The sequence below is a fragment of the Epinephelus moara genome, chromosome 12 (genome assembly GCF_006386435.1).
Source record: "Epinephelus moara isolate mb chromosome 12, YSFRI_EMoa_1.0, whole genome shotgun sequence".
NCBI lineage: Eukaryota > Metazoa > Chordata > Actinopteri > Perciformes > Serranidae > Epinephelus > Epinephelus moara.
In genome coordinates, this window is record NC_065517.1 from 36,153,181 (window position 1) to 36,180,417 (window position 27,237).

General features: G+C 43.2%; 1 protein-coding gene across 1 annotated transcript in view; it reads right to left on the reverse strand.

The window, feature by feature from the left end:
- Positions 1-27,237, reverse strand: part of nrxn3b (neurexin 3b) — a 436,656-nt gene that overhangs the window by 221,881 nt on the left and 187,538 nt on the right. Inside the window, exon 18 of the mRNA XM_050058660.1 lies at positions 23,885-24,004. Coding sequence (XP_049914617.1) covers positions 23,885-24,004 — 120 coding nt within the window. The remainder of the gene's footprint in view (positions 1-23,884; positions 24,005-27,237) is intronic.

Sequence of the window (27,237 nt, forward strand, 5' to 3'; positions counted from 1 at the left end):
AATCTTTAGGATTTAGAGGGAAATTAAAACCAAATCTTTCACCACTTTTGGAACTTTAAATGCAGCGTTTTACATAAATGTGATCGAGAGCTGGGGTTTCATTGTTGGCAAAAAATACCATTCTGTCTGTGCGGCATTCACTTAAAGGGGCAGCTCACCCCAAAACTGAAAAAACATGTTTTTACTCTTATCTGTGAAGCTATTTATCAATCTAGATTGTTGCTGTGTGAGTAGGCCAACGTATTCTCATAGAACAGTTTATACGATATCCTACAAATTTGCGGCCCCACTAATGACGTTACATCCTTGACGTACAGTTACATTATTAACGTAAAGTTACTGAGGTTAGGTTTAGGAAAAGAAACATGGTGAGGACGTACCTTAAAATGACTCAAGGTTTCCTCAAAGTTCACCAAGATCCGAGAACTTGACTCCAGGGGAAGGTCCTGGGTGAAAGTCCGTTTTTTTATGACCCATCCACCACCCTAATCTTCCTCCCATTCTCAGAACCCACCGGCTGTATTCGGCGTCTGACTTCCGGCAGACGGCGATACAGCCTCTGGGGGCAGACCCCCGATTTTTTGGCATTCTGGTTTGATTTGGCCGGAGGAGGCGAATTTCCATTTCTGACTTCTGTTTATATATAAGTAAATATGCTGAGCCATTGTGATGGATTCAGAGTTTGCATTGACGCCAATTATGTTCCGCCTCGTTACTTCACCCCACGGACCGTTTAACCTGGCAACAACTGCAGCCGGCTCAAACGTGATTGGTCAATATCACGCAGACTACAAACAGCCTACAACCGGAAACCAGGGCTCTTCCGCTCTTCTTCCAGAGGCAAAATCTCTGGGGTTTGCCTACAGATTCTACATTCACTGAATGTAGAGTCTGTATATAGAGACTATCTTCCTCCTTACAAGCACTTAGGACTGCTTCCTTGTTTACTGCCATCAGTGCATTGGTCGCGTGATGACAGCCTTTTTAAAACACGTGGGATATGGATGAATTTGGGTGTATTGCTTTTTGTAGGAAAAGATACTAAAAATTTGTGAGAACAGCCTGGAGTTGGCGAGTGTTGGAGATATCGGCGGTAGAGATGTCTGCCTTCTCTCCAATATAATGGACCTAGATGGCACTCAGCTTGTGTCTTGTGTCAGCAATGTCTCTTTCCAGAAATCCTGACTTAGATTACTAAAGATAATCCACAGACCTTGTTGTGAGCAGTTTCATGAAGGAACTATTTTCTTTCTGTCAAACTACACCCACCAACTGCATCACTGCGCAGAAGGAAGCATGTAACACTAAGCTAGCTAACGTTACAGCTCAGCTGAAGAGGACGCCACTCCTCTCTGCACTGTGTATTGGTTGTTCTTGACCTTTTTGGCCTTAACACCTCGCTACCTGTGTCTCTATTTCTGTGTGAAACAACAAGGCCATGTCTCAAGAAAACATGTTAGTGACTTGACTTGTGGGATTCGGCATTCTCTTCTTGCTTTCTTGTGAAAGTGGACAGTAAACATAGACAGACTAGACAAAGGTCTGGAGGTAGAGACGAAATATTGTGTTTATGAAAAACAAAAAAAGAAAAAACAACTGCTAAAGATGAGAACTATGGATGTTTAGACACATGACTGCCTGCACCAGGGCTGGTAACTGAACTTCTTTTCTCTGTCTCTTTGCTGACCAGCTTGGGGATCCATTTGCAAACATTAACATGGATATTGCTATGAATGGACCTGCATCGGATAGCACCTTTCTGGTCTTCTGACCGAGTCACAGTCACCCATTCACACACAAATTCACACACTGGTGGTCAAGGCTACCATACAAGGTGCCACCTGATCGCACTCCGATGGAAAAGCCATTGGGAGCAATATGGGGTTTAGTATCTTGCCCATGGATACTTCCAGACATGTGGACTGGTGGAGGGATTGAACTGTGATCTCCCGATTAGTGGATGACCCACTCTACCACCTGAGCCACAGCCACCCCATGAAATCGAAATCGAAAATCGAAACTCTCAAAGACGAGTTCGCTCTTTGTGAATTCAGTGCCACTGTATTTACTAAGCACAGTATCACAAACCACACCTCTGAGGGCTTTACAACATACGGTACGGATTATCCTGAGTAACCATGTCATGATTTCTGTAGAGAGACATTGCTGTTGAGTTTTTCAAATGAATGTTTTTGGCGCTTTGAGCACCACAAGCTGAGTGTCATCTACTTCCATTATATTGAAGAGAAGGCAGACACCTCTACGGCCGACACCTCCAACACTCACACCAAAACAATGTAGACTGACAAATAGCACTACAGGTAGAAGGAGAAATATGTTCTTTCAATTTCAGGGTGAACTGTCCCTTTAAAAGAAAAGATTAGATCAGAGACACTGCAGCTACATAAATGACCAAGATGAGCCACTTTTCACTGGATATATAGCTCTACCATTTCTTCTATTACCACAGCTGCTAAATCAGGACAAAACTATGATTAAGGTCACGTAACAAATCATTAGTGCTCAATATTTGATGCATTTTACGGTTACTCACACAGCAATGATGACGCCATGTTGCCACGACCAGCCATGATGTCTGACTCCCTCTGACCTGTTGCACATTACCTTCATTATACCCTCAGCCCTGCTTTTTGATTTCTTACTTTCCTTATTATTTAAAGAGTCCAGTCGCAGCTAATGGTTGCCATCATCCTCCATCCTCCTTAGAGCCAGAGACGCACTAATCAATGCAACTCTGACAAACAACATTATCCGCAACATGCATCGTGTTACTAATAGCAAGGGGCTAATAATATACAGGTGATAAAACATTGATCCACTGCAATGAATATGAGATTAAAAGTGTGTATGCACACAATCGCGCACACACACACACACACACACACACACACACACACACACACACACAGCGGATTTATGTTTACTTTAAGTCTGACAAAATATTCATATCATAATAATGACAAAACATGGCATGCTGTGTGAATAAAACCTGCAAATCTGGCATCTGTAGCATGTGATAATTGGCTACTGTACATTGAGTGCTATAATAAACTGTGAGTTAACAGCTATAAAAAGCTGTTACCCACCCCTAAATTATTCCTTCTCAGATTTGGAGGGTGCCAGTAGATGCAGATAGAAGTGGATGTTACAAAAGCAAGCAAAGAAACGCTGCAGGGTTTGTATTTTTGCAAATGAAAGAAGTAAAAAAAAAAGGTCTCCGGGGAAGTCTAATCACTTTCATTTTGCATCTCAGAGGAATCAGACCAAGTTAAACAGAGCAAAGCCGCCACCAAGGCAGCAGAAAGTGATGCCGAGCTGGAGATGTGATAATGGATAGCTTTCACCTTGAGGTCATTAAATAATTATCTTGTCGTAGGTTTAAGAGCTCATGTTTAAAATAGGACGTTCCATCATTCCAGTCTACAGCTGTTCATATAGAAAGGCCTTTGAAGAATTATTCTCTTAAAATATGTACATTGTGGGATCAGTACGTGTGAGGGAATATCTTGCCACGCTAGATCTATTATTCAAGTTTGTTTGTGTCTGCGACTTTGAAAGTGGGGTGAACTATATATTTATTGTAGCACATGTTTCATGGAATATGAGGACGTCTAGAATGATGCGTCCTCAATCTCAACCTGAGCTCAACGGAACCCAAAAAACCCGATGGATCAGACCAGGGTTCGGGCCGAAAATGTGCGCTGATTGGCCGGTTGGGGTAGGGCTCAGGCTGTTTACATAAATAAATAAAAAGTGAGCACTCTGTGTTCATTTGTTCCTTCTTTTTAGGTAAGTGCCGTCTGCACTCTGCGCTTAATCTAGTTAATTATTAAAATGTAAATCCAGCATATATTATATATTGATTGATTGACATCATCCCCCGTTTCTTTTGATGTAGCCTTGTGGCTTTTGACCGATGACCTGCCTGGTGAAACAACAGAGGGGGTGAGGTGAGGGAGCTGTTAGTGTCATTGTCACGGTCAACAAGGTCAAAGAAAAGAAAAGGTGAGAAGATGGAAGTGGTGATAGTTAAGTCGAAGGTAACCAAAGGTTAATATAAGGTGATCTCTCGTGATGGGAAGTCAGGCGGGGAGAGAAGGAGAGGAAACAGCCAGGCTCTGTGCTGGGCTCTGGCCAGGGGAGGGAGCTTCTCTGGTGGGGAAATACAGTGTTGAGAGTTGGTGATCCACAGAGTTGGTCCATTTTCCGCTGGAGATGCGCGTGGCTTGTGCTGCCAAAGAGCCAGCAGATCCCGGGTGTTAGAAGGCGACTAGTGCTTTTTGGGAGGTCAGACTTGGTTGGGTTCGGGCTCAGTATTTTATGTGATGATCTCTAACGGGAAGGGTCCTGGCTACAACTCACAGGGGCCGATTCGTCAAGGGTTGTAATTTTTTTGGCCCGTTGAGACCTCTAAATAAAATCAGGTTAATGTGTCATGATTGTTTTCTAAATATCTAAATCAATATTTGAAGTAACAGGGGAGATACTCATTGTCATGTAGGACTTGTAGGACTCTGAGTCATTAAGCACTAACAAAACTGAACCTTCCAAGTATCTGCCTGTCTTTGTAATCCCTGAAAAGAGAGACCAAAAGAAAGAAAGCCATGTTTCCAATTTTGCTGTGAGAAAAGTCTTCCCTTCCATCCTCTTCTTCATTTTCCGGCTCTTGTGCCCTTTCCTGTTTTTTCCCTCTCACTGGGCTTTACTGGAACAAATCATTAGTAACACATACTGCTGTTTTTCTCTGGGTGAGCCAGGCTAATTTTGACACACTCATTATGCCTTCTCTCTCTCTTTTCTTCCCTTTCCTCTCCCTCACACAGACTTTCTCCCTCTTTAAGCCCTGACCTCCCTCCATCCCTAGCCGCCGCACACTGGGCTGTGCAATTCATCACTGTAAAAGCTGCCTCTCTCTCTCGGGGGTGCCTGGGGTGAAGGCCCTGCTGGGCAGGGGTCGAACTGCGGCCACAGGCTGATCTCTGTCCAAAGATGGCTAACTCTGAGCCTGATCAGAGGTCTGCTTTCCCGCCAGGACCCAGCTGAAACTGCCAGCTCGAGCTGGCTTGTTTGTTCCTCCTGCCTTCCATGTTCCCAAATTTGTGCTACTTGATGTCTTGTCTCTTTATGGGTTTTCCAATCTTTTCTCTCCCTCCCTGCTCCATGTCGGACCAGTGCAGGGCATGCTTGGAGCTGACTGCAGCGCAGAACAGGAGGAGAAAAAGAAGGAGGGAGGGAAGCAGATGCTTGTGACAGTGTGGGGGCAGTAATGAGGGTCCCTACGACGGAGAAACAATCAGTAAGGCCTGAACACACAGCCCACTCGCACACACACGCACAAAACAGCGAGGGAGTAATGGGCTGGCAAAGGCCCGGGGCCAGTCTCACTTACGCACACATGTTCACCACACACTACATGGTGAATAATGAAGAAGGGAAACCACCACCATCACTGTCGACCACTCACTGAGCAAAGTAAAACCAGCCAAAAGTATATCACCCACACCATATGTGTAAAATATTCATTTTGAACAAACAAACACCCGGCCTGGCTCAGGTGAGTCAGCTCAGAATGCAACTACAGTAAAAGGAAAAGGGAGGGGGAAGGATTTTCTGGCACTCTCAGCCATTCTGTCTCATGCCAGGATGGCACATATGACATCCCGGTGTGTTCCCCAAGCCTGCCTCTAATATGCACGCAAAGCCCTTCAAAAGCATTACCCCGCCGATGGGAGATACTTTTATTGCGGTAGACGTTTCAGTGAGAAGGAGGTTCGATTCACCAAAGCGAGGGCGCGGAGGAGGGAAAACAAATGGTACTTGCCGAGTGTGGGGTTCACGTTGCCGCGCAGACATTTCAAGAAGTGGGGCAGAGGAGAGAGTGCGTGTTGAGGAGAACAAGGTTTGAAAATAGCCTGGGATAAAACAGAGACAGCACGGCTGCTTATGTGTGCACGCACACAGCGGTGCAAAAAATGCACACGACAATGGGCAAAAAGAAAACACGCATTAACAGAGATGCATGCATAAATACACGGACGGCACACGCTTGCTGGCCCAAACAGAATCTAGAGTCTAAATCAGCAGCCTGCTGGACAGTTTCAGCTGAGGAAGATTGATTGCAATTGATTATGTCACCACAGGAAGTGGTAAGTCTTTATCTGTCTCCCCTTTTAAGGCCTACAGATCAATCCACTGAGCTTGATTCGGTTAAGATAGCTGTCAAGCAGAGGAAAGACTAACAGCAAGGGAGATGTTGAATAAAATGATATACACAAAAGACCTCTGCTGCGTAATGTTGTGTCTGATGTGATTCAGCACTCTACGCTGCAGCATCGTGACCTTTGGAAATTCCTCATTATATTGAGGCTGTGCTTTTTAGCTACACTGATTAACATTTTAAATATTAGGCGTAACTTAAAGTAATAACCTGCCTCTTTTCTCATGTAAAGATAAACTCTGCTAAGGACACAGATAAGACGAGGTCTTGAACCCTTTTCTTGTTTTTATATTTCAAAAAGTTGTCAAGACGCTAACCGAGGCTGAGGGAGCACGCTGGCGCCGCAGTGCCACCTTAAGTCTGTGTGTGTGTGTGTGTGTGTGTGTGTGTGTGTGTGTGTCAGCTTATGACTCATATCAGGGATCTCGAGACTGACAGCAGTCAGTTTGCATTACGTTTACAGTTACAGTGATGTATTTGACCCTGGTGTTTATCCTAGCCTCCCGCCCCGCAGACGCGAACAGACAGTGACACAGTTACAGCCCCATGCACAGACTCACACACACACAAAAAACACACACAAACGCACACGTTCACTATTACACATTTTCCCGTTCCCTGCTTGACGCTTGGGAGAGAATTTGAAACAGTGGGTCCGTGGACGATCAGCCCTCTGCCGTAATTGGGTCCCTTGTCACCCAGCAAATTCATGTCAGCACTGGTCACATGGGATACTAATCTAAATGGCATCAGTGTCCTACTTTGTGTGTGTGTGAGAGAGAGAGCGCGAGACAGAGAGAGGGAACTATGGAGAGGAAAAAAAAAAAGGTGTGGTAACTTTGAGAGGCAAAGTGAGAGGATGCTTGTAAATTGTGTGCAGGGCTGTCACCGGGCTACGCTGCAACAGAGCTGTACTCCAGCTGTGAATATGACAACTGAACACGCAGTCTGGTTCAACTCCTTTCCTTTAGCTTCTACGAGGTAAGTATAGGAGGCGATCAATGTCTGGGCATAAAACGAACAACTTCCTGCGACTGATTTTCCTCACAAAACGTAACAACGAGGAAACATTTGAAACTTCAGATCAATGACGGGTTTTAAAAAAGGAAACTTCGCACAGCCAAGAGGGAAAATGGGCACCATTAACATTTAATTATGTGCAAGTATACTTCAGTATAACCTGTGGCACTGCCAACGTGTGGTGAGAAGTAACTGCAAGCAAAAACATACATAAAAACAGTCTCATTTCAAACTCAGTGTGGGTAATAAATGTGTTGTGTTGTGCCTTAAACTCACACATTTATCACTGTCATCTTTTTTAACCAGCTAATCGTTAGCTAAACATGCTGCGGCGGTGTATAAGGGGCTGTGTGTATCACTGTTTGTTCAGTTATTAGCTTCCAAAAAGTGCTTTAAATTCAAAAAGACATCAAATCTCAAAATCTGGGCAAGTTGGTGATTTACCAAACGATAGCAGCCAGTCCTAACCTTGCTGCTACAGTAGTGCTAAAACCCTCCAGCGTTAGCTTAAGCCCAAGTCTTCGTCCTACATTGCAACAGTTTTCTCCTGACTCTTTGTACATGATAATATCTTTCCAGAACGCCTGAACGAGGTGATGAACTCTGAGTACAGAGAGTTAAAAGGATAAGGACTTACTACAGTATGTCAGAGCGCTTTTATGTGAAATTAATCAACAACCCTTGAGCAAATCAGAATTACATATTCATCCATGCCATTGTATAATGAATATAAATGATGACCTTTTGAGAGCCGGCGTTTTTTTTTTTTCTTTTTCATGTCATGTTTCCTCAAGTAGGCTGAAGATGAGCCACTTCGGTGGAAATACCACTACAATATGAAACTAGTGACTTGTGTTTTTAAAAAGGTAATGTTCATTTATATCACGGGAAAGATGAGGGAAGCTTTACAGAGACGGCAGAGAGAAGGAGAAAGGCAGAGGCCATACATGCACGTTCCCTAAAGACAATTTATCAGGTATGAGTCTATTATAACTACTTTTTGTTGATAAGTATTCTCTCAGAAAAAAAATGCAATAAACAATATTATTGTCATTTTCAGACCATTATGCTCTTGATATAATGATAATGGCATAATAATGCACTCATTCAAACAGCAATGAACTGGTAATTCTTACGAATATTCAGATAATGGAATTGAAATATGAAAATATATTTAACATATTTTTAAAAGAGTAATTATAACCTGTTTAAATACACAAGAAAATACATATAACATTATAAAACCTTTATAGGAGTAGTCCAAAATTACTCAATTTGAGATTTAGTACAAAACCTGGCCGACCACAACAAACCTAAATGATGCCTCTTGCGACTTTTAGACAAGTTTAGCAAAGCTCGGAGTACACCACCATTACCTCCATAATCCGGCCGCTGTGCTGCAGTTGGCTCCCGGGGATGGACGGCCCGGGAGCTGCACGGGTTGCTCGTGGATTGAGTGTAGCATGGGAGGGTAAAACTACAAATGGCCGACTTTTGGGCTCATTACAAGGGGTTGGCAAGCTAACAATTATTAGGACTGTGTGCAGCTGCAGGCTACCAGTAAGCTACACTGTGTCATCACTAACGTGTCATTTTGGTTTTCTTCGGACTTGCAAAAGTCGTCGAGGGTGGAGAGAATTTAAAAAAAAGGAGAATTGCTGCACTCAAGTCTTATAATGTTGAGAAAACCCTGCTATTTAGTCTGGCATCATGTTGGCTAAAATGTTGTGACATTCTTTTATTAACAAACACGCATGTGAACACAACGGCAGCAAAATAATCAAGGGCATGTCCATATATCTTTTAAGTCAATAACGTAACTATCAAGACAGAACCAATCAAGGATTTATGAAATTATTGGATTAGCTTGTATGATTGAGATGAACAAGTACAGACAGACATGTAGTGTCTTTGGAAAGGATCTATTCAGTGATACAGTCAATTGTCAAAATGTCTTCAACACCAGAGAGTTGTCATTGAGCATAAAACACCCTGCCAACACAAAGAAAGTCCCCATCTGTGATCCATAGTCGACAAAGATGAAGCAGCCTTGATTGTTTCTGACATGTGGCACCTGTCTGTACTTCAAACAGCAGTTACATGATCAGAGTGGCTGCCTTGATGGCTCCTATAGAGGCAGGTGGGAAAGCTGTAGGCTGTATGGCTGCAAACTCTGAGAGCAAGTCAGGACAATGTACCGTGAAACTCTGCGAGTCTACCATCTGTGGGGGGCTAAGTGATGAACTAGGAAGCTGCTGACACAATAATTGCAGGCATCTCGCAATGAGGCTGAGAAAAAGGAGTAAAAAAAGGCGTGTGAAGCAAAAGTGGCGGAAGGACAGGATGGACAGAGAGAAAGAGAAGCAGAAACTTTGAGTCAGAGGTTGATAATTATCAGAAGGAGAGAATTAAGCACTAAGCATGTACTCAGCTTTTAAACGCTGTGCTAACACAGTGTTTGGTCAGACGTCAGGATCACGACATGCGTCATTCCCAGTTTGTGTGTTTGTTTGAGCTATCATGATAGGGTAAACACCCTCAGTAATGTGAGTACCAGAAAATTATGCAATGACTGTACAGTCATGTCAAAGTAATTTGTTTACCTTCTAACAAAGACGACTCTCTCAGGCTGCTTTATCCTATTTCTGGAGGCAGGGCAAAGAGAAGGCATACTGAGGTACTGCAGCCTGCAGGATGCCGGACTCCATTTTCTAATCCCAGCAATATCCGTTGCTTCAGCCCCTCTATGTTAATGACAAAAGGATACTGTGTGGTGGATGTTTAACAACCAACTCTGCTCTCTAAAGGAGTGGCTGTAAAACAATGAACACACCCGACTTAATATCATCAGAATTTGATCTATTGGGTCCAATAAAATTTTAATCATTTCAGTAAAAGTAAAATAGCTCAATGCCATTACTGTATGTGGGGACCAAGCAGGAAGTTGGCCTGACTTCATCAGCTGGAGGACGTCTCTATCAGCACTCTGGTGTGCACACTCTACAAAATGCTTAAAGCCCAGGAAAGCCCCAAAAACTTTTTCAGTGTATACCCTCTGTGAGAAATTTACATTCGAATGAATGGAGCACCGTCTGGGAACACAGTATCCACTTCTAGTAACAGACCCGGGAGTCCTGCACATCCCTCAACGTGCGCTTAAAAGGTAAATGACCTGCACTTTTATAAAGCTTCTCATCTTTAAGTGACAAGGGCCTTTAAATTCTCAAACACACACACACACTGTCTTAACCATCAGGAAGTTCAGTGTCTATTTTTAAGGACACCTATGGCATAAGAGCAAGATGAGCCAGGGATCGAACTGCCAGCAATCAATGGACCAACCGCTCTACCTCCTGAGCCACGGCTGCCCAATTAGGACAACTGGGAATATAATTTGTAACACACATTGTCAAGGGCTAAATTAAAATTATTACAATTAAAAAGCAGAGATTGTGGCAATATGATGGGGCTTCACTCCAAACAATCTGAGTGAACCAAACTGGCTAGAATACTCATTTCTTAAATCTTGTGAATATCTACTTCCCAGCCCACTTGCCAGAATATTACGTTCGCAACTATGGATGTGTTACATTTGTACATTTTGATATAATACAGACTAGATATATATGAGCTGAGTTTCTCATCAGGACGATGAGAGGATGGTGGATGGTGGATGGCCTGACACCTACATGTAGGCGAGTCAGCTGCCGAGTAGCAAACAGCAGCAGACCACTGTTCAAGACAGGCTTACGGCTAACTCTACACCTGAGCAGGTATTTTTAGCGAGAAGTTGGGACATTTCTAGCCTTGCTTTTAGCCACCAAAGCAGGTATTCTGAGACAAAACAAGATCTCTTCCTAACCCTAACTAAAGCCACTTTTCCACTGCACAAAAAACACCTGCGAACATCTGGCTGTTAAATGATGGAATTGATGGAGAGAGAATTGATGGAAATATAATACCCAGGTGAATGCACTAATTTTAGCCCCTCAACCGGTGAGATGCAACAACGTGCCATCACAAAATACCATCCGTCTCTGCCCAAGGAGTGCTGAGACATCGATCCAAATTAGTCTGAAGCAGCTCTATGAAGTTTTAGCTTGTCTCCATGCTGCTTTCTACTGTTTACTAACCTGTTTCCTGGCCTGTCCGTGACATTGAACAGGACACACCAAAAAAAGAAAACATACATACAAACACAGAAAGGCATACTAGTCTGCTTTAACACTTTAAAGCTTAAAAGCTCCCAATCAATGATTGTAATAAGATTGTTTCGTCAACTACTGTTACTAAGGTCAACGACGGATTTTCAATCTTAACTTTAAGCCAGCAGGAACAACACGACCTTAAAGTGCCTCCTCTTTCTCAGAGTTAGACGCCTCTGAGCTCAGGTGCATCTCAGTATACTGAGTGGGAGTGGACTGCCTGTTCTCTTAGGTAATAAAAATGTCAGAGGTAATTGCCTTTGAAATGCCTTCACCTGATGAAAACCATCAGCTCCATCTGATGGAGGCTGCAGACGTCTTGGCTCCCTGCATGGGAGCATATTCCCTATGTGAATGCCCTTCAGACGCAACACAGGATTCTTCTGCTGAGAGCCCCTTAATGGTAAAAATTAATGGCTGCAAGCTATCAAACAGTGCAATTTTCATTTCTAGCTCAAAGGGCCGGCCCACTTCATCCCGCAACCTTCCAATGAGTGACCTCGCTATGGCAACTGAACTCAATGAATGACGTGACTGCCCTCTGGGTAAAACTATACCCTCTAATTGTGAGACCAGATTCTTGAAATTACCAGAAAAGGGTCAGTGTGACCCATGTAAAAGCCTGGCTGTAAGGTAGAAGTGTCGAAAGGTGTCCGTCATTAGGCATCAGACATATGGTACTGCCTATTATCAAGTCTATCAAAGCCTGGCACTTGTTGAAATGCAGCCAGAGACACAGTGATCGATTCAAGATGAATACAAACAGGTGCTGGTAGATCCAATGCACCTTGTTTCTGATGAAGTACCCTCCTGTAAGTGCTGTACAGAGGAGAGCTTTATTCTTTGTAGTCTGCTTTGAGTGGTTTAGCTCCCTACTGGTGATGACTACCTATCGGCATCACTGCTGGGAGACAAAAGAGAGAAACAAGGAGGAGAAGGGGAGTGCAACAACAACAACAGACCGACAGAATGGGACCAACTCACCTTTCCTTTTGATCTGTGCACAGCGAAATTATTGCATTGTATGTACTCACTGGTGCAATTGAGTGCAGAGGATGCTGTCTGCCAATGACAAATTACTCATGTGTGTATGGCCTTTCAAAACCAAACCATAGATTTAAACACAATGGCCTGACACCGTGTGGTTGTTTTCACACAGTGATAAAAAACAGTTACGATCATTTCATCTTCTTTACAAGAATACCAGATCAAAAACATGGTGACATGTAATAGAGATGATGAAAGAGACATGTACAAATGAAAGACCGGAGTAAAAAGAAATATTGCAGCAGCAAAGCAAAACATGCACGTGTGCTGCTGTTACTCAAGACATGCTTCCGCCCAAAACCCTGAAGTTCAGGGCGAGGCGTTGGAGGTATTGATTGGGTGATTTGTATGTGTTGCCGCGGCTGCTGAAATGTGTCTAGGAACATGTGTTGATGGATGTGTCTGTGGCTGGGCTCTTAGCCTGTGAGGGCCAGGGTAGGTGCTGGGAACGCTCTGACAGCCTCAAGGTTACCCGCCTGGCACCAAAACAGATGGATGCCCCTCATCGTAACTGTCTGTAATGTGTTCAACTCAATCATTCCCTCCCTCTCCATACAACATCTCTCTCATTCCCTTGCCAAGGCAGTTTGCAGAAAGTCTGAGAGCTGGTGTATCCAGAGACAGTAGTGGAAGGTATGGTCTTGTTTATCACACCAGGAGAAGTTTCACGTTCCACATCTTCTTATAGGTACAACTACTATGATACAAGGTTGTTGTAGGCACGAGGCCGAATGTCAGGCCATTCAACAGTTAAATAAGCAAGGCTGATTAAGAAATGTTGAAAAATGAGGACAAAATAGATAATTTAAGCATTTTATTTGTCTTCCGCCAACAAAAATAGTTCCCTCAGGACTCCGCTGTCACCGTTGCTATGTAACGCAAACATGGTGCGCCAGGCACTTACTCTTTATACACATTTATCTGCACGTTTCCATTAATTGTGCAGCCGGTGAAATAAGTCTCTGGTGACTGCATGGTGGACTGTCGCTTCACAGGCACAGCTGACTCTGCCTTCTGATCTGACAGTATGTTGCTTTTCTCCAAGTCATTGAGCTCCGCTGATGAAACACTGACAAACCTGGAAGTGTGCTCAGATGGATTCAGCTTCTCCTCTCCCTCATCTTCCTCTGCTGACCATTCATAGTTCAAGTCAAAACTTATTTTAGGAAATAAATCCATATTTTTGGCTGTTTGACAGTGGATGAATTAATTAGCCTACAACGCAACTGCTGACCTAACTGACACTAACTGTCAGTTTTGATTTGATTGTTGATTGGAATCAGCTGTGAGGCAGAGTCAGTTTTGATTTGATTGTTGATTGGAATCAGCTGTGAGGCAGAGTGACACACAGTGAAATAACCGTGATGTTGTACTCCAATATCATCACGGTTTTACTGTCTCTCGACCAATCAGATTGCATGGCCGGAACTAACTGTTGTATAATATGTTATGTATATCGACCAAAATAACCTAGTCCCAAATACTTTCAAAAATATGTAGAGTCAAGTGATACTTGGATTTGATCCTTTTTGTGCCAGGGGCTGGATCCTGGACCTCCCTGCCGGATCAGCAAACTTTGTGCTGCTGCTCTCCCTGGTTAGCATGAGCTAACACAGCAACAGCACTAACATCCAACTCCGAGACATTAAAACGGTTCCAACAAACTTACATCAACGCAGAAACAGCTTGACTCTGACGTTAAATCCTGTTAATCACCAGTAATGTTAGCCATGGGTTGCTAACAGTTGGTACTGTCATCATGTGTGTGTGTGTGTGTGTGTGCAGGCAGACTTTTACCAACTGTCCCCTGGCACGGAGCTCACACTCCTGCAGCAGCAGCTACAACCCATGCAGTTTGTGGTATGGTGAAGTCGTGCAGGGTGTTTTTGTTGGAGTTGACAGTTTAGTGTACCAAGATGCAACCAAAACGTTTGAAATTGTGTCTGCATTACACACCACTCCATTTACATTATGGGTATTGAATTAAGAACTCTATTGATATTTGAATAACTTTACCAAGCCTTAGTGTTGAGAATGAAGCTGGAGTCAGAACGTGCTTAGCCTAGCTTAGCATAAAGATCAGCAGCAGGGGGAAACAGTAGGCTTTGTTCGAAGTGACCAAAAAATGTGCCTACCTTCACCTAAAGCTCCCTAATTAACACAATGCACTTTATTTGTTTATCTACATTGCAAAAATGAAATGTAAATGAAATGACAATTTGTGGTTTTATTCTGAGTTAGCTGCTGGAGCTGTTCTCCCCATGCCCCAGTGTTTATGCTAAGCTAGGCTAAATACATCCCATCCACACATACATACATCCAGAAGATAATTTTGATCCTGTTCTTTGAGACACAGAAAATAAACTAGTTAAACTATTACTTTAAACTGCTTTAAGAGATTTTTTTGCCCACTTGTAGGCAGCAAAACATCCTGAAAACACACATTGACATATATCTAAGAAAAATATGAGGCTTTCTAGTTCACTGAATAGTTTACTATATTTACTAGCTAGATGCTGTCTGCTGTTTGGTACTTGGCAGGTAGCATATAGTGGCGTGATAAGAGCTATTTGCTGAAAAGGGCTAGCTGCTGACCTAATATTGCCATGGAGCCACACAAGCAGCTCGATTCACATTCAGCCTCTGGTTTCATACAATTCTGTTTATTGACAGTCAGTGACAGTAATGCACCAAGAAACATAGCAACAAAAGGAGTGAGGAGGAAGACTGCTTGTTTGTCAACATGGAAATAAACCAGGCTGCAACCTGGAGTGCTGAAAAAATAAGACAACGCGGAAGTGTCAAAAACTGCAGTTCCTCTAATGTCCACTTGAGGCTAGCTCCAGAGGCGAGTCAAGCCCCATAGCCCCTCAACTTAAAATGCCCAACTTCACAGAAGAAATTAACATGTTTATAGCCTGGTACAAAAAGTGGTTTTGGTTTCTATAGCTAAATTCCACATTCATTACAACTGTATTATATTTTGATTTCGTCTGAGTAGAGGTGACAAGAAAATTATTGCTCGAAAATTATTCTTATTCTTTATGCTCCCTTTATGTACAAAAATGTATACGTCCGTTTCAAACGATGTTACCGTCACTGCCCACATACTTCCATGCGTCCTTTACGTTGACTGCCGATGGGGGAAATTGACGACAAGTGTCATTTCCAGTACTTTAGGATGTCCGCCGGGGCATTCGATAACCACCATTGTTATTTCTTCTTCGTGTCTCACTAGAGCTACGTATCGGGTAGTGACAGCAACACTGCCCCCACGGTTTCTGATGGTACTGCTCCGTTTGGCCCGTGTCCGTAAGCTTTATGGAAACATGCAGAAATACGGACGAAATGAACGCGGAGCACGGACAGAAGGCTCCGTCTGTATCCGGATCCATATTTAACGTTGAGCATAAATGGGTCTTTACTCCACAAACACCTATGATTGACAACACAACAACATGACACTTGTGGAAATACACTCCACAGAGATGACCCCTCGGCTGCCATGGAGAATGGCTGTAGCCCAAAAATTGCGACAAACACAAAACTGGATTTTAATTTTGGACAGCTGGCTACAAGTGGCAAAGAATTATGAATCTTTAGGCTGGTAATGCGGTAGTGGTCTCCCACACAGATCCTTGAAAAAATACTGGTCAAAGGCAACAGAAGTCCGCTAGCTTAAAAATAATTGCAAGCCATCTACCCTTAGCTGCACTTAACAGAGATTAGCCTGACATACACATTACATTTTTTTGAGTAACAAGGCAAACATCAGGCAAATTTAATGAGAACAAAGTTGCAGGCCAGAAAACCAAAACAATGAACTGAAACAGCTACAAGGCTCAGTGGAGCTGAAGGAAGCTGCAGTCAGGTGATGATACTCCGTGGGTTTGTTGTAACAAGCAAAATATTTCACACCGCATTCAGTCAAATAGTGCGGCTTTAAGTCAACTACCAAGAAATAATCCTGCGATAAGACTAATGGCTCAGAAATACAGCAATATATTCATGTAAGAAAATAAAAATAAATGATCCAACAATATTGAAAACTGCATTTCTTCAACACCCCCATTTATTGACACTCATGAGGAGTAACATCTCCCACTTTTCTCCTCCATCTTTTATTTTTTACCCATTTTACATTCTCTTTCTTGTGGCCCAGGGGCGTTTAGGCTCCACAGCACCGCGTATATCCAATTATACCGCGGCTCTGAGCACGGCGGTGACACATCGATTGACACAAGCGACATCCACTCTTATCACAGTGACATGATGCAGTGCTGGGCAAGCATCATTAGCCTGATCAGCCAATGGCGGGGCAGCTCGTTAGACCCCCAAGGGCTGGACATGCAGCTCTGGTTCGAATACAGATATCATAAGACAAGGAAGAGGAGTGATAAAGTGATGGAGAGAGGAAGAGAGATTATAAACCTTGGAGGGACAACTTTATGTCTGTGCACTCTTCTGTATGTATGTGTTTCAGGCAATTCCACCGGGTTGATGCTCGGCAATTACACTTCTCCCCCAGCTAAAGCCTCACAACAACAGGAGCAGCGTCCTCAAAGCAGCAAACCTCCATCATCCACAACATGTTCCTTTGTGATGATACTGCAGGCAGCTGTCACGTCTTTAAGTGGCTGTTTAAGCCACCTGATCATGTGATGCCTCAGTGACTTCTAGCCAACACATTAGCCTACAACAAAGAGAGTAAAATAATTTTGAAAAGTGTGCTTTTGGGATAGGTTGTGCCCTGAGGACAAACCATTCTCTATGGAACTCTTTTGGCCCATTTCTGATCTACCTGTGGTATTTATAGGCAAATGTTCTCATATTTCGATGCTCCACTTATAAGCCCTCTTTCGCCAAAAGGTACTTTCACATACTGTATGAGGACTTTGTATAAGCTCTTGAAAGAATGAAAGCATTTCATGTCTACTTCTCTCTGTTACTGCTCTCCACCAATTAATCTTCACATCGATAAGGGCTGTGCCTAATGTCATGTTTTGCCACTGAAAGCTTGAGGTTTTCGACTGAAGCTTTGAATGTCTGGCGCCATATTTTGTGATGTCATCAACCTCCAAAAAATGTTAAAGTCTTCAACTTGAATAAAGTGATTTCTTGGATAAAATGAGTTATGCTGCACTGACATGGCATCAGGCAGGGGGCAAACCGAACGTCATTTTACTGCACAAGAGCAGGACGATAGTTCAAATAAACACAACAAGTTTGTGCTCTAGAGAAAGGATCGGCACTCAGTGAATAACCTCCTAAGCCCTATGATAAGCTTTTATGGCAAGGCTTAACTATACAGACCAATGAGCAGTGATAGCTAACATGTCTTTGGTGGCAACCTCCTTTAAGGTGGCAACCTCCTTTCATCAGTGTTTCGTCTTGTTGGTCCCACGACACCTCCAGGAGGCTAGACAGTGATCTCTGGCGTCCCAGAGACACTCCTCTAATGCCAGCTCTCACTGCTCCCCGCACCGACCCAACAACCTCCTTTACCGTACCTTACACATGGCTTTCTCAGCCCAAACAGCACTGCCACCTTCAACAAACCCAGGCTCCGTTTATGCGAGCTCCAGGTAGAGACAGTGCCGATACTACCTTTCCTAGCACATTAACCATACCCTATAGCATATAACATTAGGCAAGGCCAGCAGAGAATATGGTAACGGTAGATGGTTGTTGGACCCTATCCCAGCTGACATTAGGCGAGAGGCAGGGTACACCCTGGACAGTTTTTTGACTGCATTGAAAATGTTGTTTTTGAAAGGCTAAAAACTGACAAATATGGACGGAAGCGGGCTACTTCATTAGATAATAACATGTTGTGAGTTTTATAAATTATTACATCTATCTTCTTTTAATGCATTTTGACTTTTGACTTTACAACTCTCTGGAGTTAATGGCAACGTTTGGATCACATGAGTCAGAAACAATCCTCAGCAGCTACCACTGGACTCTAATTCTGCAAATAGTATAATAGTAATAATTTTTATCTGCAACTGTGCAGGAACAGCAGGAGTTAAACAGAATTAATAGACATGCAAAACAAAGTTGCACAGAATTCAAATTATTCAGAATTCGAATGTTATGAATGAAGCTTCAAACCAGTAGGTACAGCTCTAATACTGATTGCCTTCATTGGCTGAAAAAGTTGTCCATGTATCATGATCTAAAGTTGCCACCATTGCATCTGTGCCCAGCTGAAACTTTGCCAAGCTCCATGGTTCCCAAGGTCTGCTTCATCGCCAAACAACCCCTGCTCAACACCTGTTGGCCGCTCCCAGCCAGCTCGAGTTACTTAATCCCATTTACAGAGACAGCAGTTTGAATTATTCAATGCTCCAATGAAAACTCCTTCTGTATTCATGAGGAGGTCTATAGATACCAGCATTGTGTGCATGTGTTTGTGTGTCTTTTCTCATTTGCTTGTTTATTCTAAAGCCTTCACTCAGCGCTGACGTCATGTCAAAGTGAATAGTGCCATTGTGCGCCTACCTTTCCCCCCCCCCTCTGTGGGTTTAATACTGTCGAGCAGTCAATAGAGGAAAAATGCTGTTATTATTGTTGATTTTCCACTGAGTAGAACATTGTGGACCAGAGGAAACGCAGCTTCTTCCTCAACCCTGCACCTCTTTTGTCCTTTTCCTTTTCTTTTCTCGTCGCTCATCCCAGCGCACCGAGGAAGAAATGACTACGAGGCGAATGCCGTGATTATTTTCATTTAAACAGTGAAGGAAGCAATGCAGCTGCTGTGTCACTTATGTAAGCAGTTAGCCAGATATGGTTACAGCCCTCTGAGCACGCCTTGAGAAGTGAATTAAGGACATTGGGCTGAGCAGGAGCAGAGGGTTGCTTGGGATCAATACACTGGCAGAGAAATTCATCACTAAATCTATCTAAGCAATTACTGATGTCAGCATGAAACTGACGAACAGTGTTCTGCTGCCTGTCTTAGCTTCCCTCTTTCTTTCTGTTTGTTTACCATGTTCCTGACTGTGGAACAATGCAGCGACCTTTGCAGAGATAATTCTATTACGTAAGTTGAGTAATTGCTCTGGATGTGGAAGAGGAGTGTCCGCCGCTCCTCTTGCTTGGCCCACAGCTCCCGTGTCCTTGGATTTAAATGAAAATATGCGGTATTCATAGAACCTGACAGGGAGAGGTCCCGCTCAGAAAACAGAGGGGAGAGGAGGGGGAGAGGAGGAGAAAAGACGGAGAGGAAAAGGGGGGGATGGATATGAGACGACAGGGAGATGGAGATGAGCATGACAAAAGCAGTGAGCCAGAACCAAGCAGGATGAAAATGCTATAAAAAGAGTTCATCCCTCCACCCCCAACCACAGCTCTTTTTTGTAAGCAGTGCCGGGCACGACATGTACCTCCAGATTGTCCAAGAGGCTCTGAAAATGGCCTGTATGGTGCAAAGAGCTCTGCAAATTTCCTTTGTGTCTTGTTCCCATAAGCAGAGGTGTGCAGTGACAGAGTTCAGGCTGCAGGGGTACACAAGAATAAATGGAAGGAGTCTAGATAGTTTTTGCCTGCTGAGGTTTTATTCTTCTCCTCTTTCTCCTCGCCACCTAGAGCCCTGCTGGCTACAATGGAGACGAGCGGAGAGGGCACGGAGGCTCGACGCTAACAATCGGCGCAGATGAAACTGCGAGAGGCTCCACTGGCAGAAATGTTCACTTCACTTTGTTCAAGTTTCTTCATTTGGACAATGGGTAGAGACGGAGTCAGAGAAGCAGACAATTACTGATATTTGCTGCCAGCTATCAGAGAGGGAGAGACTGAGAGAAACGGAGGGAGAAGCTCCACTCCCACATTGTTAATTAAAAACTCTCTCTCAGCGCTGTGCTCACTGAATAAAAGGCAGTCACACAGTCGTACAAAAACACACAGGCGAACACAAGGCGGGGACTGTGCTCACCGTTTTCATTTTTATCAAGCTGCTTCAATCGAACAATAAAACTGTTGGCAATATGATTGCATTGTACTGCATTAGATTTTTTACATTGTTTGGGAGATCGCACAATATTCTCTCTATGATCCATAACTATAGAAATTGGATGGGCTGTGTGTTTGTAGTGGGGGATAGATAAAGAGAGAGAGAGAGAGAAGTACAAGAGGCAAAGCAGTAGAGGAAAATAACCGGAAAGCTGATTTCATGCTCGGGGGATTGCATCTCATTTTCTCCCAGCGCGGAGGGACAGTGTGCGGTCCTGCTTATGGATTTACTGCCACCTGGTGGCGTGTGACTGCACCGCTGAGCTCCTGAAGCCACACAGGGACGCAATGCTGTCATCAGAGTCAACATCAGAAGATTGGGTCAATCCGAGAGAAGCAAACTAGACCCCTTATCTCGGGCAGACGGTGTCATGTAGACTTGTGTGTGCACTTTCTGAAATGTAAACTCCGGTGAACCAAACTGGCTGTTTGTCTGACTTTACCTCTTTATCCTTTTGCCTCCTCCGTCGTGTTTATTTTCTCATTTCTGGCACAGGAAATGAAAAGGAATAGCTTGAAAGAGTACCAAAAGAAAAAGAGAATCAGCTACAAAATTCCCATTTAGGGCAATACAGCTCTGTTAAGGATGCTATTATACGCTTGGACAGTCCAGTCAATATTAGTGAACGTCTATCTCCAAAACCAGCAAAAGGAGAACTGAGACTTAAACCTGTGCTGTCAACAGATGTTAAATAAGTTACTATCTAAGTTCTTGTGTTTCAAGAAGAAATATGTCTGCAGTGATGTGAAATCAATGAAACCTGCCTGTATGTCATCCCAGGCAGCATCATGAGGTGAATTAATGAGGGCTTCTCATCACTAATTAACACATAAACACACAGCGCCCATCACCGAGTGAGAGTTGGAGTCGATTACTCGTCATGGACACAATTGCATCAGATGATCTTTCGCGGACAGAGGAGAAAAAGAGGAGAGTGAGAAGGTGAAGCGAAAAAATAAAAAAAGAGTAAAAAGAAAATTGGGATTTGAGAGATATGAAGTCATACACAGCGGCCGGGTCTAACATCAGAAAGGTCTGGATGATTAGGGGATGCCAGCGCTCACAGAGAGCAGCTCTCCTAACAGCCTCCACCACCTCATTAGTCTGGCCCAGCAGCAGTATGCCCCGACTATTAACCGCTAAATGAAAGACCGCCAACCGTGATTACTGAGGGGAAGTCCCCTGTCGTCATGGGGATAAGAGATCCCTACACACACACACAGACATGCACGCACACCCTCACACACAAACTCACACTTCGACTTCTATGATAGCTATTTGAAGGGCGTTTATGAAAAGGCGATTGAGGCAGAAGTGGATATTTTACACATCATCAGTCACAGCCATTCACTCCGAAGCCCAAAACGTGAAAGCTCGGGACATCAAGCATTTGTTACGACAAATTGCCTGCATTGCAGCAGCAAAAAAAAAACAAAAAAAAAACACCCTCGACAATCGCCGGCATCTCTCTGTTGCTTCATTTAAAGATCACATGAAGCTCTCAGCTCAACTTCCATGCAGCAAATGTGACAAAGGCTTAATAAGCACGAGCGAAACAGCCTCAGAGTCCTTGAGTCAAGGATATGGTACTCGGTTTATGTGTGTGTGTTGGGAGCTTTTATGAGTGTGAAATGACTACACGTTATCATGATAATATGTGTTTTTATGCACTTCCATACACGGGATATGGTTATAAAATAAAAGTGAAATATGGCAGTTTTGGACAGTTGTGTGTGCCTGGTGTTGACTGAATGCAGATATATTCAAGGAGCACTCCTGCAATTTACTGTTTCATGTCCATACAGTTAAAGGGAGTCACAAAAGACCAAATTGGTGCAGCAACCTGACTTTTACACCCTGATATGGGTTATGCTGAAAAAATAAATAAATAAATAAAAAAAATTGGTACAATACCTTTTGTAAGACCAGTAATGCCCATGTAGTTCAAACTGTATTCCCGACCCATTCCCCAGAAAAAATGTTGGCACTGTACATCTCTGTAAACCATGGATGTGTGACATTTGCACATTATTATGTAATGCTGTGGTCAACATTGTTAGATTTAGGCACAAAAATCACTTGGTTATGGTTACGCTTAAAATGTCTTGTTTTGGGGGCACAATCCCAACAGCAAATACAGTTTTGTGTTGGTAAAAAACAACCACTTTTCATGACACTATCTCCTCTGGTAAAATCGGACAGGTGGCTACAAAACACCCATGTTTGGCACCTAAAAAGCTGCTAGAAAAATAGTGACAGGTCACTACAAAACACCCATGTTTGATGCCTGGAATGCCGCAAGAGAAAGAGCAACAGGTCGCTACAAAACATAAACATTTGGAACCTGGAAAGCCGCTAAAAAAAGAGCAACAGAAAGCTACAAAACACCCATGTTTGGTGCCCAGAATGCCGCAAGAGAAACAGCAACAGGTTGCTACAAAACACCCACTTTTGGCACTGAAAAAGCTGCAAGAAAAACAGCGACAGGTCACTACAACACACCCACATTTAGAACCAAAAAAGCCACTAGAAAAACAGCAACAGGTAGCTATGAAACACCCGTTTGGTGCCCAGAATGCCGCAAGAGAAACGGCAACACGTCGCTACAAAACGGCCACATGTAAAACCTAAAAACCCACTGCAGAAACAGCGACAGGTAGCTACAAAACACCCATGTTTGGTGCCTAGAATGCTGCAATAGAAATAGCGTGGTTCATTACAAAACACCCACATTTGAAACTTAAAAAAAACATGAGAAGAACAGAGACAGGTTGCTACAAAACTACCATGTTTGGTGCACAGAATGCCATAAGAGAAACAGCAACAGGTGGCTACAAAACACTCACATTTGGAACCTTGAAAGCCACTAGAAAAACAGTGACAGGTCACTACAAAACACCCACATTTGGAGCCTAAAAAGATGCTGAAAACATTGCAAACACTCGCTAAATCACACCTTGGTTTTGTTGTTTGTTGTTTGCGGTTTTCAGCCTGGCAGGCATCTCCCCTAAGTGTGCCGCCATCATCCACCATTCCCTCCACCTCCCGATGACAAAGTCAGCTCATATACAATCAGAACAACATCACTTCAGAACTGCTGATGTGATATGCATGAAATGTGCAAATGTAACTTATTCATGGTTTTCAAAAAAATGCAATGCCAACATTTACTTCTGGTGACTGCGCTGCTATTCCCACAATTTGTAAAGCTCCCTTCAGAGCCACAGGATGCTTCATACAGCTATTTCCCATGCTGTAATTCCTCCTGTGCTTTGACTCTGACATGTAAAATCAGTGGAGTGCTCCTTTAATTCACATGCAAGGCAAGAACGGGTAAATCTTAAGGCCAGCAGTACTCACGGTCATTGCAGTGAGTCCCAGAGTAAGACGTCATCGAGCAGTCACAGGTGAAGTTCTCCCACTGCTGGATACACACACCCATGTTGGCACACGAGTCCTCCTGGCAGGTTGTACTTGGGCCTGAGAAAAAGGCGGGAGGGAGAAAGACAAAGATACCAAAGGAGCACAGTCAAGCAACAATAAGAGCTACTGCTGAGCCTTAACAATGCAGGACCCATGCAGAAGAAATGCACTCAAGAGAGATAGATATACAGCATGTGGGCCTAGAAGAAAGAACAAGGAGCAAACAGTGCCACCACAGGAAGCCTGACCTGGAGTACAACGCGCTTCAAAACAGTCTGGGGAATCCTGTTTCATGCTGGGTAAAGCGGCATTCGTAGTGGCAAGCCGAAGCAGCGGCGCCACAGGATCAGCAGCACGCTTCTCAAGCAGTGGGAGCATCAGCATTTTCTCTGAGCTAATTGCTGTAAAAACTGCTGTACAGGATGCTACGCCAGTTTTCTTGTAATCTGCGTTAACGACATGCTACGGCAAACGAATTGTACCACGACTGGGCTGATGTGATGACACTGTCTCTTCATTCCCTTCTTTCGGAGAGTGTGTGCAGGTGGACATGCATGCGATATTTCATCATTCCAACGAGTAATTTTACAAGAAGTTTTATCAGAGTAAAACTTAGAAACGCTGCATTCCCTCTGTGAACAAGCAAGACAAGACATGAAAAAATAACCTTTCAACAAATGACTCATGGATAAAAAACTCCATTAAAAAATACTCATTTAAAATAAATGGCATTAACCCGGCCCTGGCAATTTTCCTTCCTAACATCTCTTTCATTGTGAGGATACACGGTGAACACTAGACACACTAGACAGACGGAATTCATGAAGAGCAGAGGAGAAAAGAAAGAAAAAGAGCACTTGAGAACACGTAGTGCATATCCTCGTGTATGCACTTCAGTCAGACAGGAGTTGAGGAGGGTATTCAAAGTCAAACTGGATGTGTGTTTGCTATCCGTCTACACCACACATAGCTCTTACCTTTGAATACTTATACTGAGAGGGAATGCAGATAAGGACAAGCGCATGGCATAGATAACGAGATAAACAATTCCCCCGTCGGAGTCTAGACAGACATGGGGGGGGGGGGCTTGACAGAAACCCCTCTGATAACGACATTGGATACAAACAAAAGTAAATAAAGTAAAATTAAATAAACAGTCCAGAAAAAAATGGCAGACAAATGCAAGTAAACGGTGTCAATTGTCTTGCGCAAGACAATGTGGAGAGAGTAAAGACATTTGAAGTGAACAGAGCAGAGTTTGCCAGCTGAAAGTGCATTTACTGTGTAATGTACGGTGATGGTAGTCAACCAGGCGTCCTCCACACTGGGTGCATACGTGTACCTCCACATTGCGTCAGCGTGAATCTCTTGTTTGCATGCGCACGGTGGTGCTCGTTTGTCAGTGTGAGAAATGGAGGATTTGGCTGCGTTTGAGTGTTGCAGCAGGAGGTCGCTCGCTCTCTGAAAAACACTCTCAGCTGGGTAAAGTGGCAAACATGATCGGTTTTTGGAAAAAAATGAGAGAGACAGAGAGAGGGGTCCTGATACATCAGCAGCACGCTGACGGTGTTTAGATGTGCACTGACAGCCTCTTTCTGCTGTCGGTGCCAGCCTGTAATGTGTCACAACTGGCATTTTCATAGAACACACTACTCCCACAAATTGTCTGCCTCTGCTTTCAGACGCTGCTTTGAGATGATGTGACTGCCTTATATTTATACTGTATGAACATCACTTATCTAACTGATCTGTTTACTCTTTAATTAAACTGTGTGCTCAAATTCTGTCTAACTTTTTTACCTAGGCGGGAGCCTGTACTTTGAAGCCAGTTCAACTTACCCAGGATATCTTTTCATTATCTGCTTGGATTAACCCTAACATTGGATGTCTGGATAAATGGTACTACAAAGCTGGTTATCAGCTAGTTCAGTCAACTCTGGGTTTTTCTATTCAGCCACGAAGAGGTGGGGGTATTAATAACGAGCAACATTATCAGAACCATGAATGAAGTAGGTTGCTTCATATCATATGAGATGAAGCAGTAGGGCTCAGAGACAGTAAAATGTCTGTGGCATGGGATGTAAATGATATTCTGTAATCTTAGAACTCACGTCTGGAAAAGCTGATAGAAAAACAGCGAAAGGTCATAACAGAACACCCATGTTTGGAGCCTGGAAAGATGGTAAAAACATTGCAAACACTCACTAAATCTCAACTGGTTTCGCTGTTTGTTTGCAGTCTTCAGCTTGCCTAAATGTCCCACCATTATCCATCATCCCCCTCGCTAAACGATACTCTAATCTTATAACAGAAAATGTAGTAACATTGTAAATATTATCCTAAAATGCACTGTCAGACGGGTCTCAAATTACCTATAGGTATTACTAGGCTATATGTGACATTAGTACAGAGTTTATTTGCTATTTAGTTGGATGATGATGAAACTACTCTGAATATGTCACATAAAACACTTTAAAGTGAAGCCAGACTGTTTCTGTTACTGAAGTAAATGGTGGGAAAGTAGCCTAGATAATGTCTGAATGTTGCATTTACAATAACAGGAGTAAATTAACAGTGTGTGGATTATTATTCTAATAAAATATCTGTTTCATCCTAGTTCTCACTATCTCTGCTGACGAAAATAAGATGTGTATCAGTTAAAATCCTTCTAAAATCATGTGTTTAGTGCCATAAATAATCTCTGTTTGTTAAAAGCTCTGTTTTAAAACCAGTGGAAATAGTAAAATGATTCTTTTGATCTATAACAGCATATAGGCTCCTCTTTTTTACACTACAGGCTGTTGTCCATGGATACATTTTCTTTGGTGATCTGATTGGTCAGATGTCGGCGTGTGACAGGCTGTGATCTTATACGCTGAACAGCTAACCTGCTGCATAAGTTATCACGAAAATTTATCCTGGTAAAAAGAGAACCAGCTTCATAGTACTGCAAACCCAAAGTTAACCCTGAAGTTACCTCGCTAACTCCTGCTAACAAATCCTGCTTCGTGGTACAGGTCTCTGGTGGTTAGCAGGGAAGGAAACATGCTATAAGACCATTTACATAACTGTTATATTTAGTAAAATGTTCTAGAATCTGACACGTGTGGCAAATTTCATGCTGCAGCAGTGCTGTCGTATGAACAAACAGTTATGCAGTAATTACTTCATTTATTTTTCTCTGGCTGCTGAAGCGGTCGTTTTGCCTGCCAGTAGTTTCTGTCTCTCGCTCTCTTTGTATCTCCTTATCCAGTTTTCTTTTCAGAGAGCAAGTCACCTCTGCGGCATCT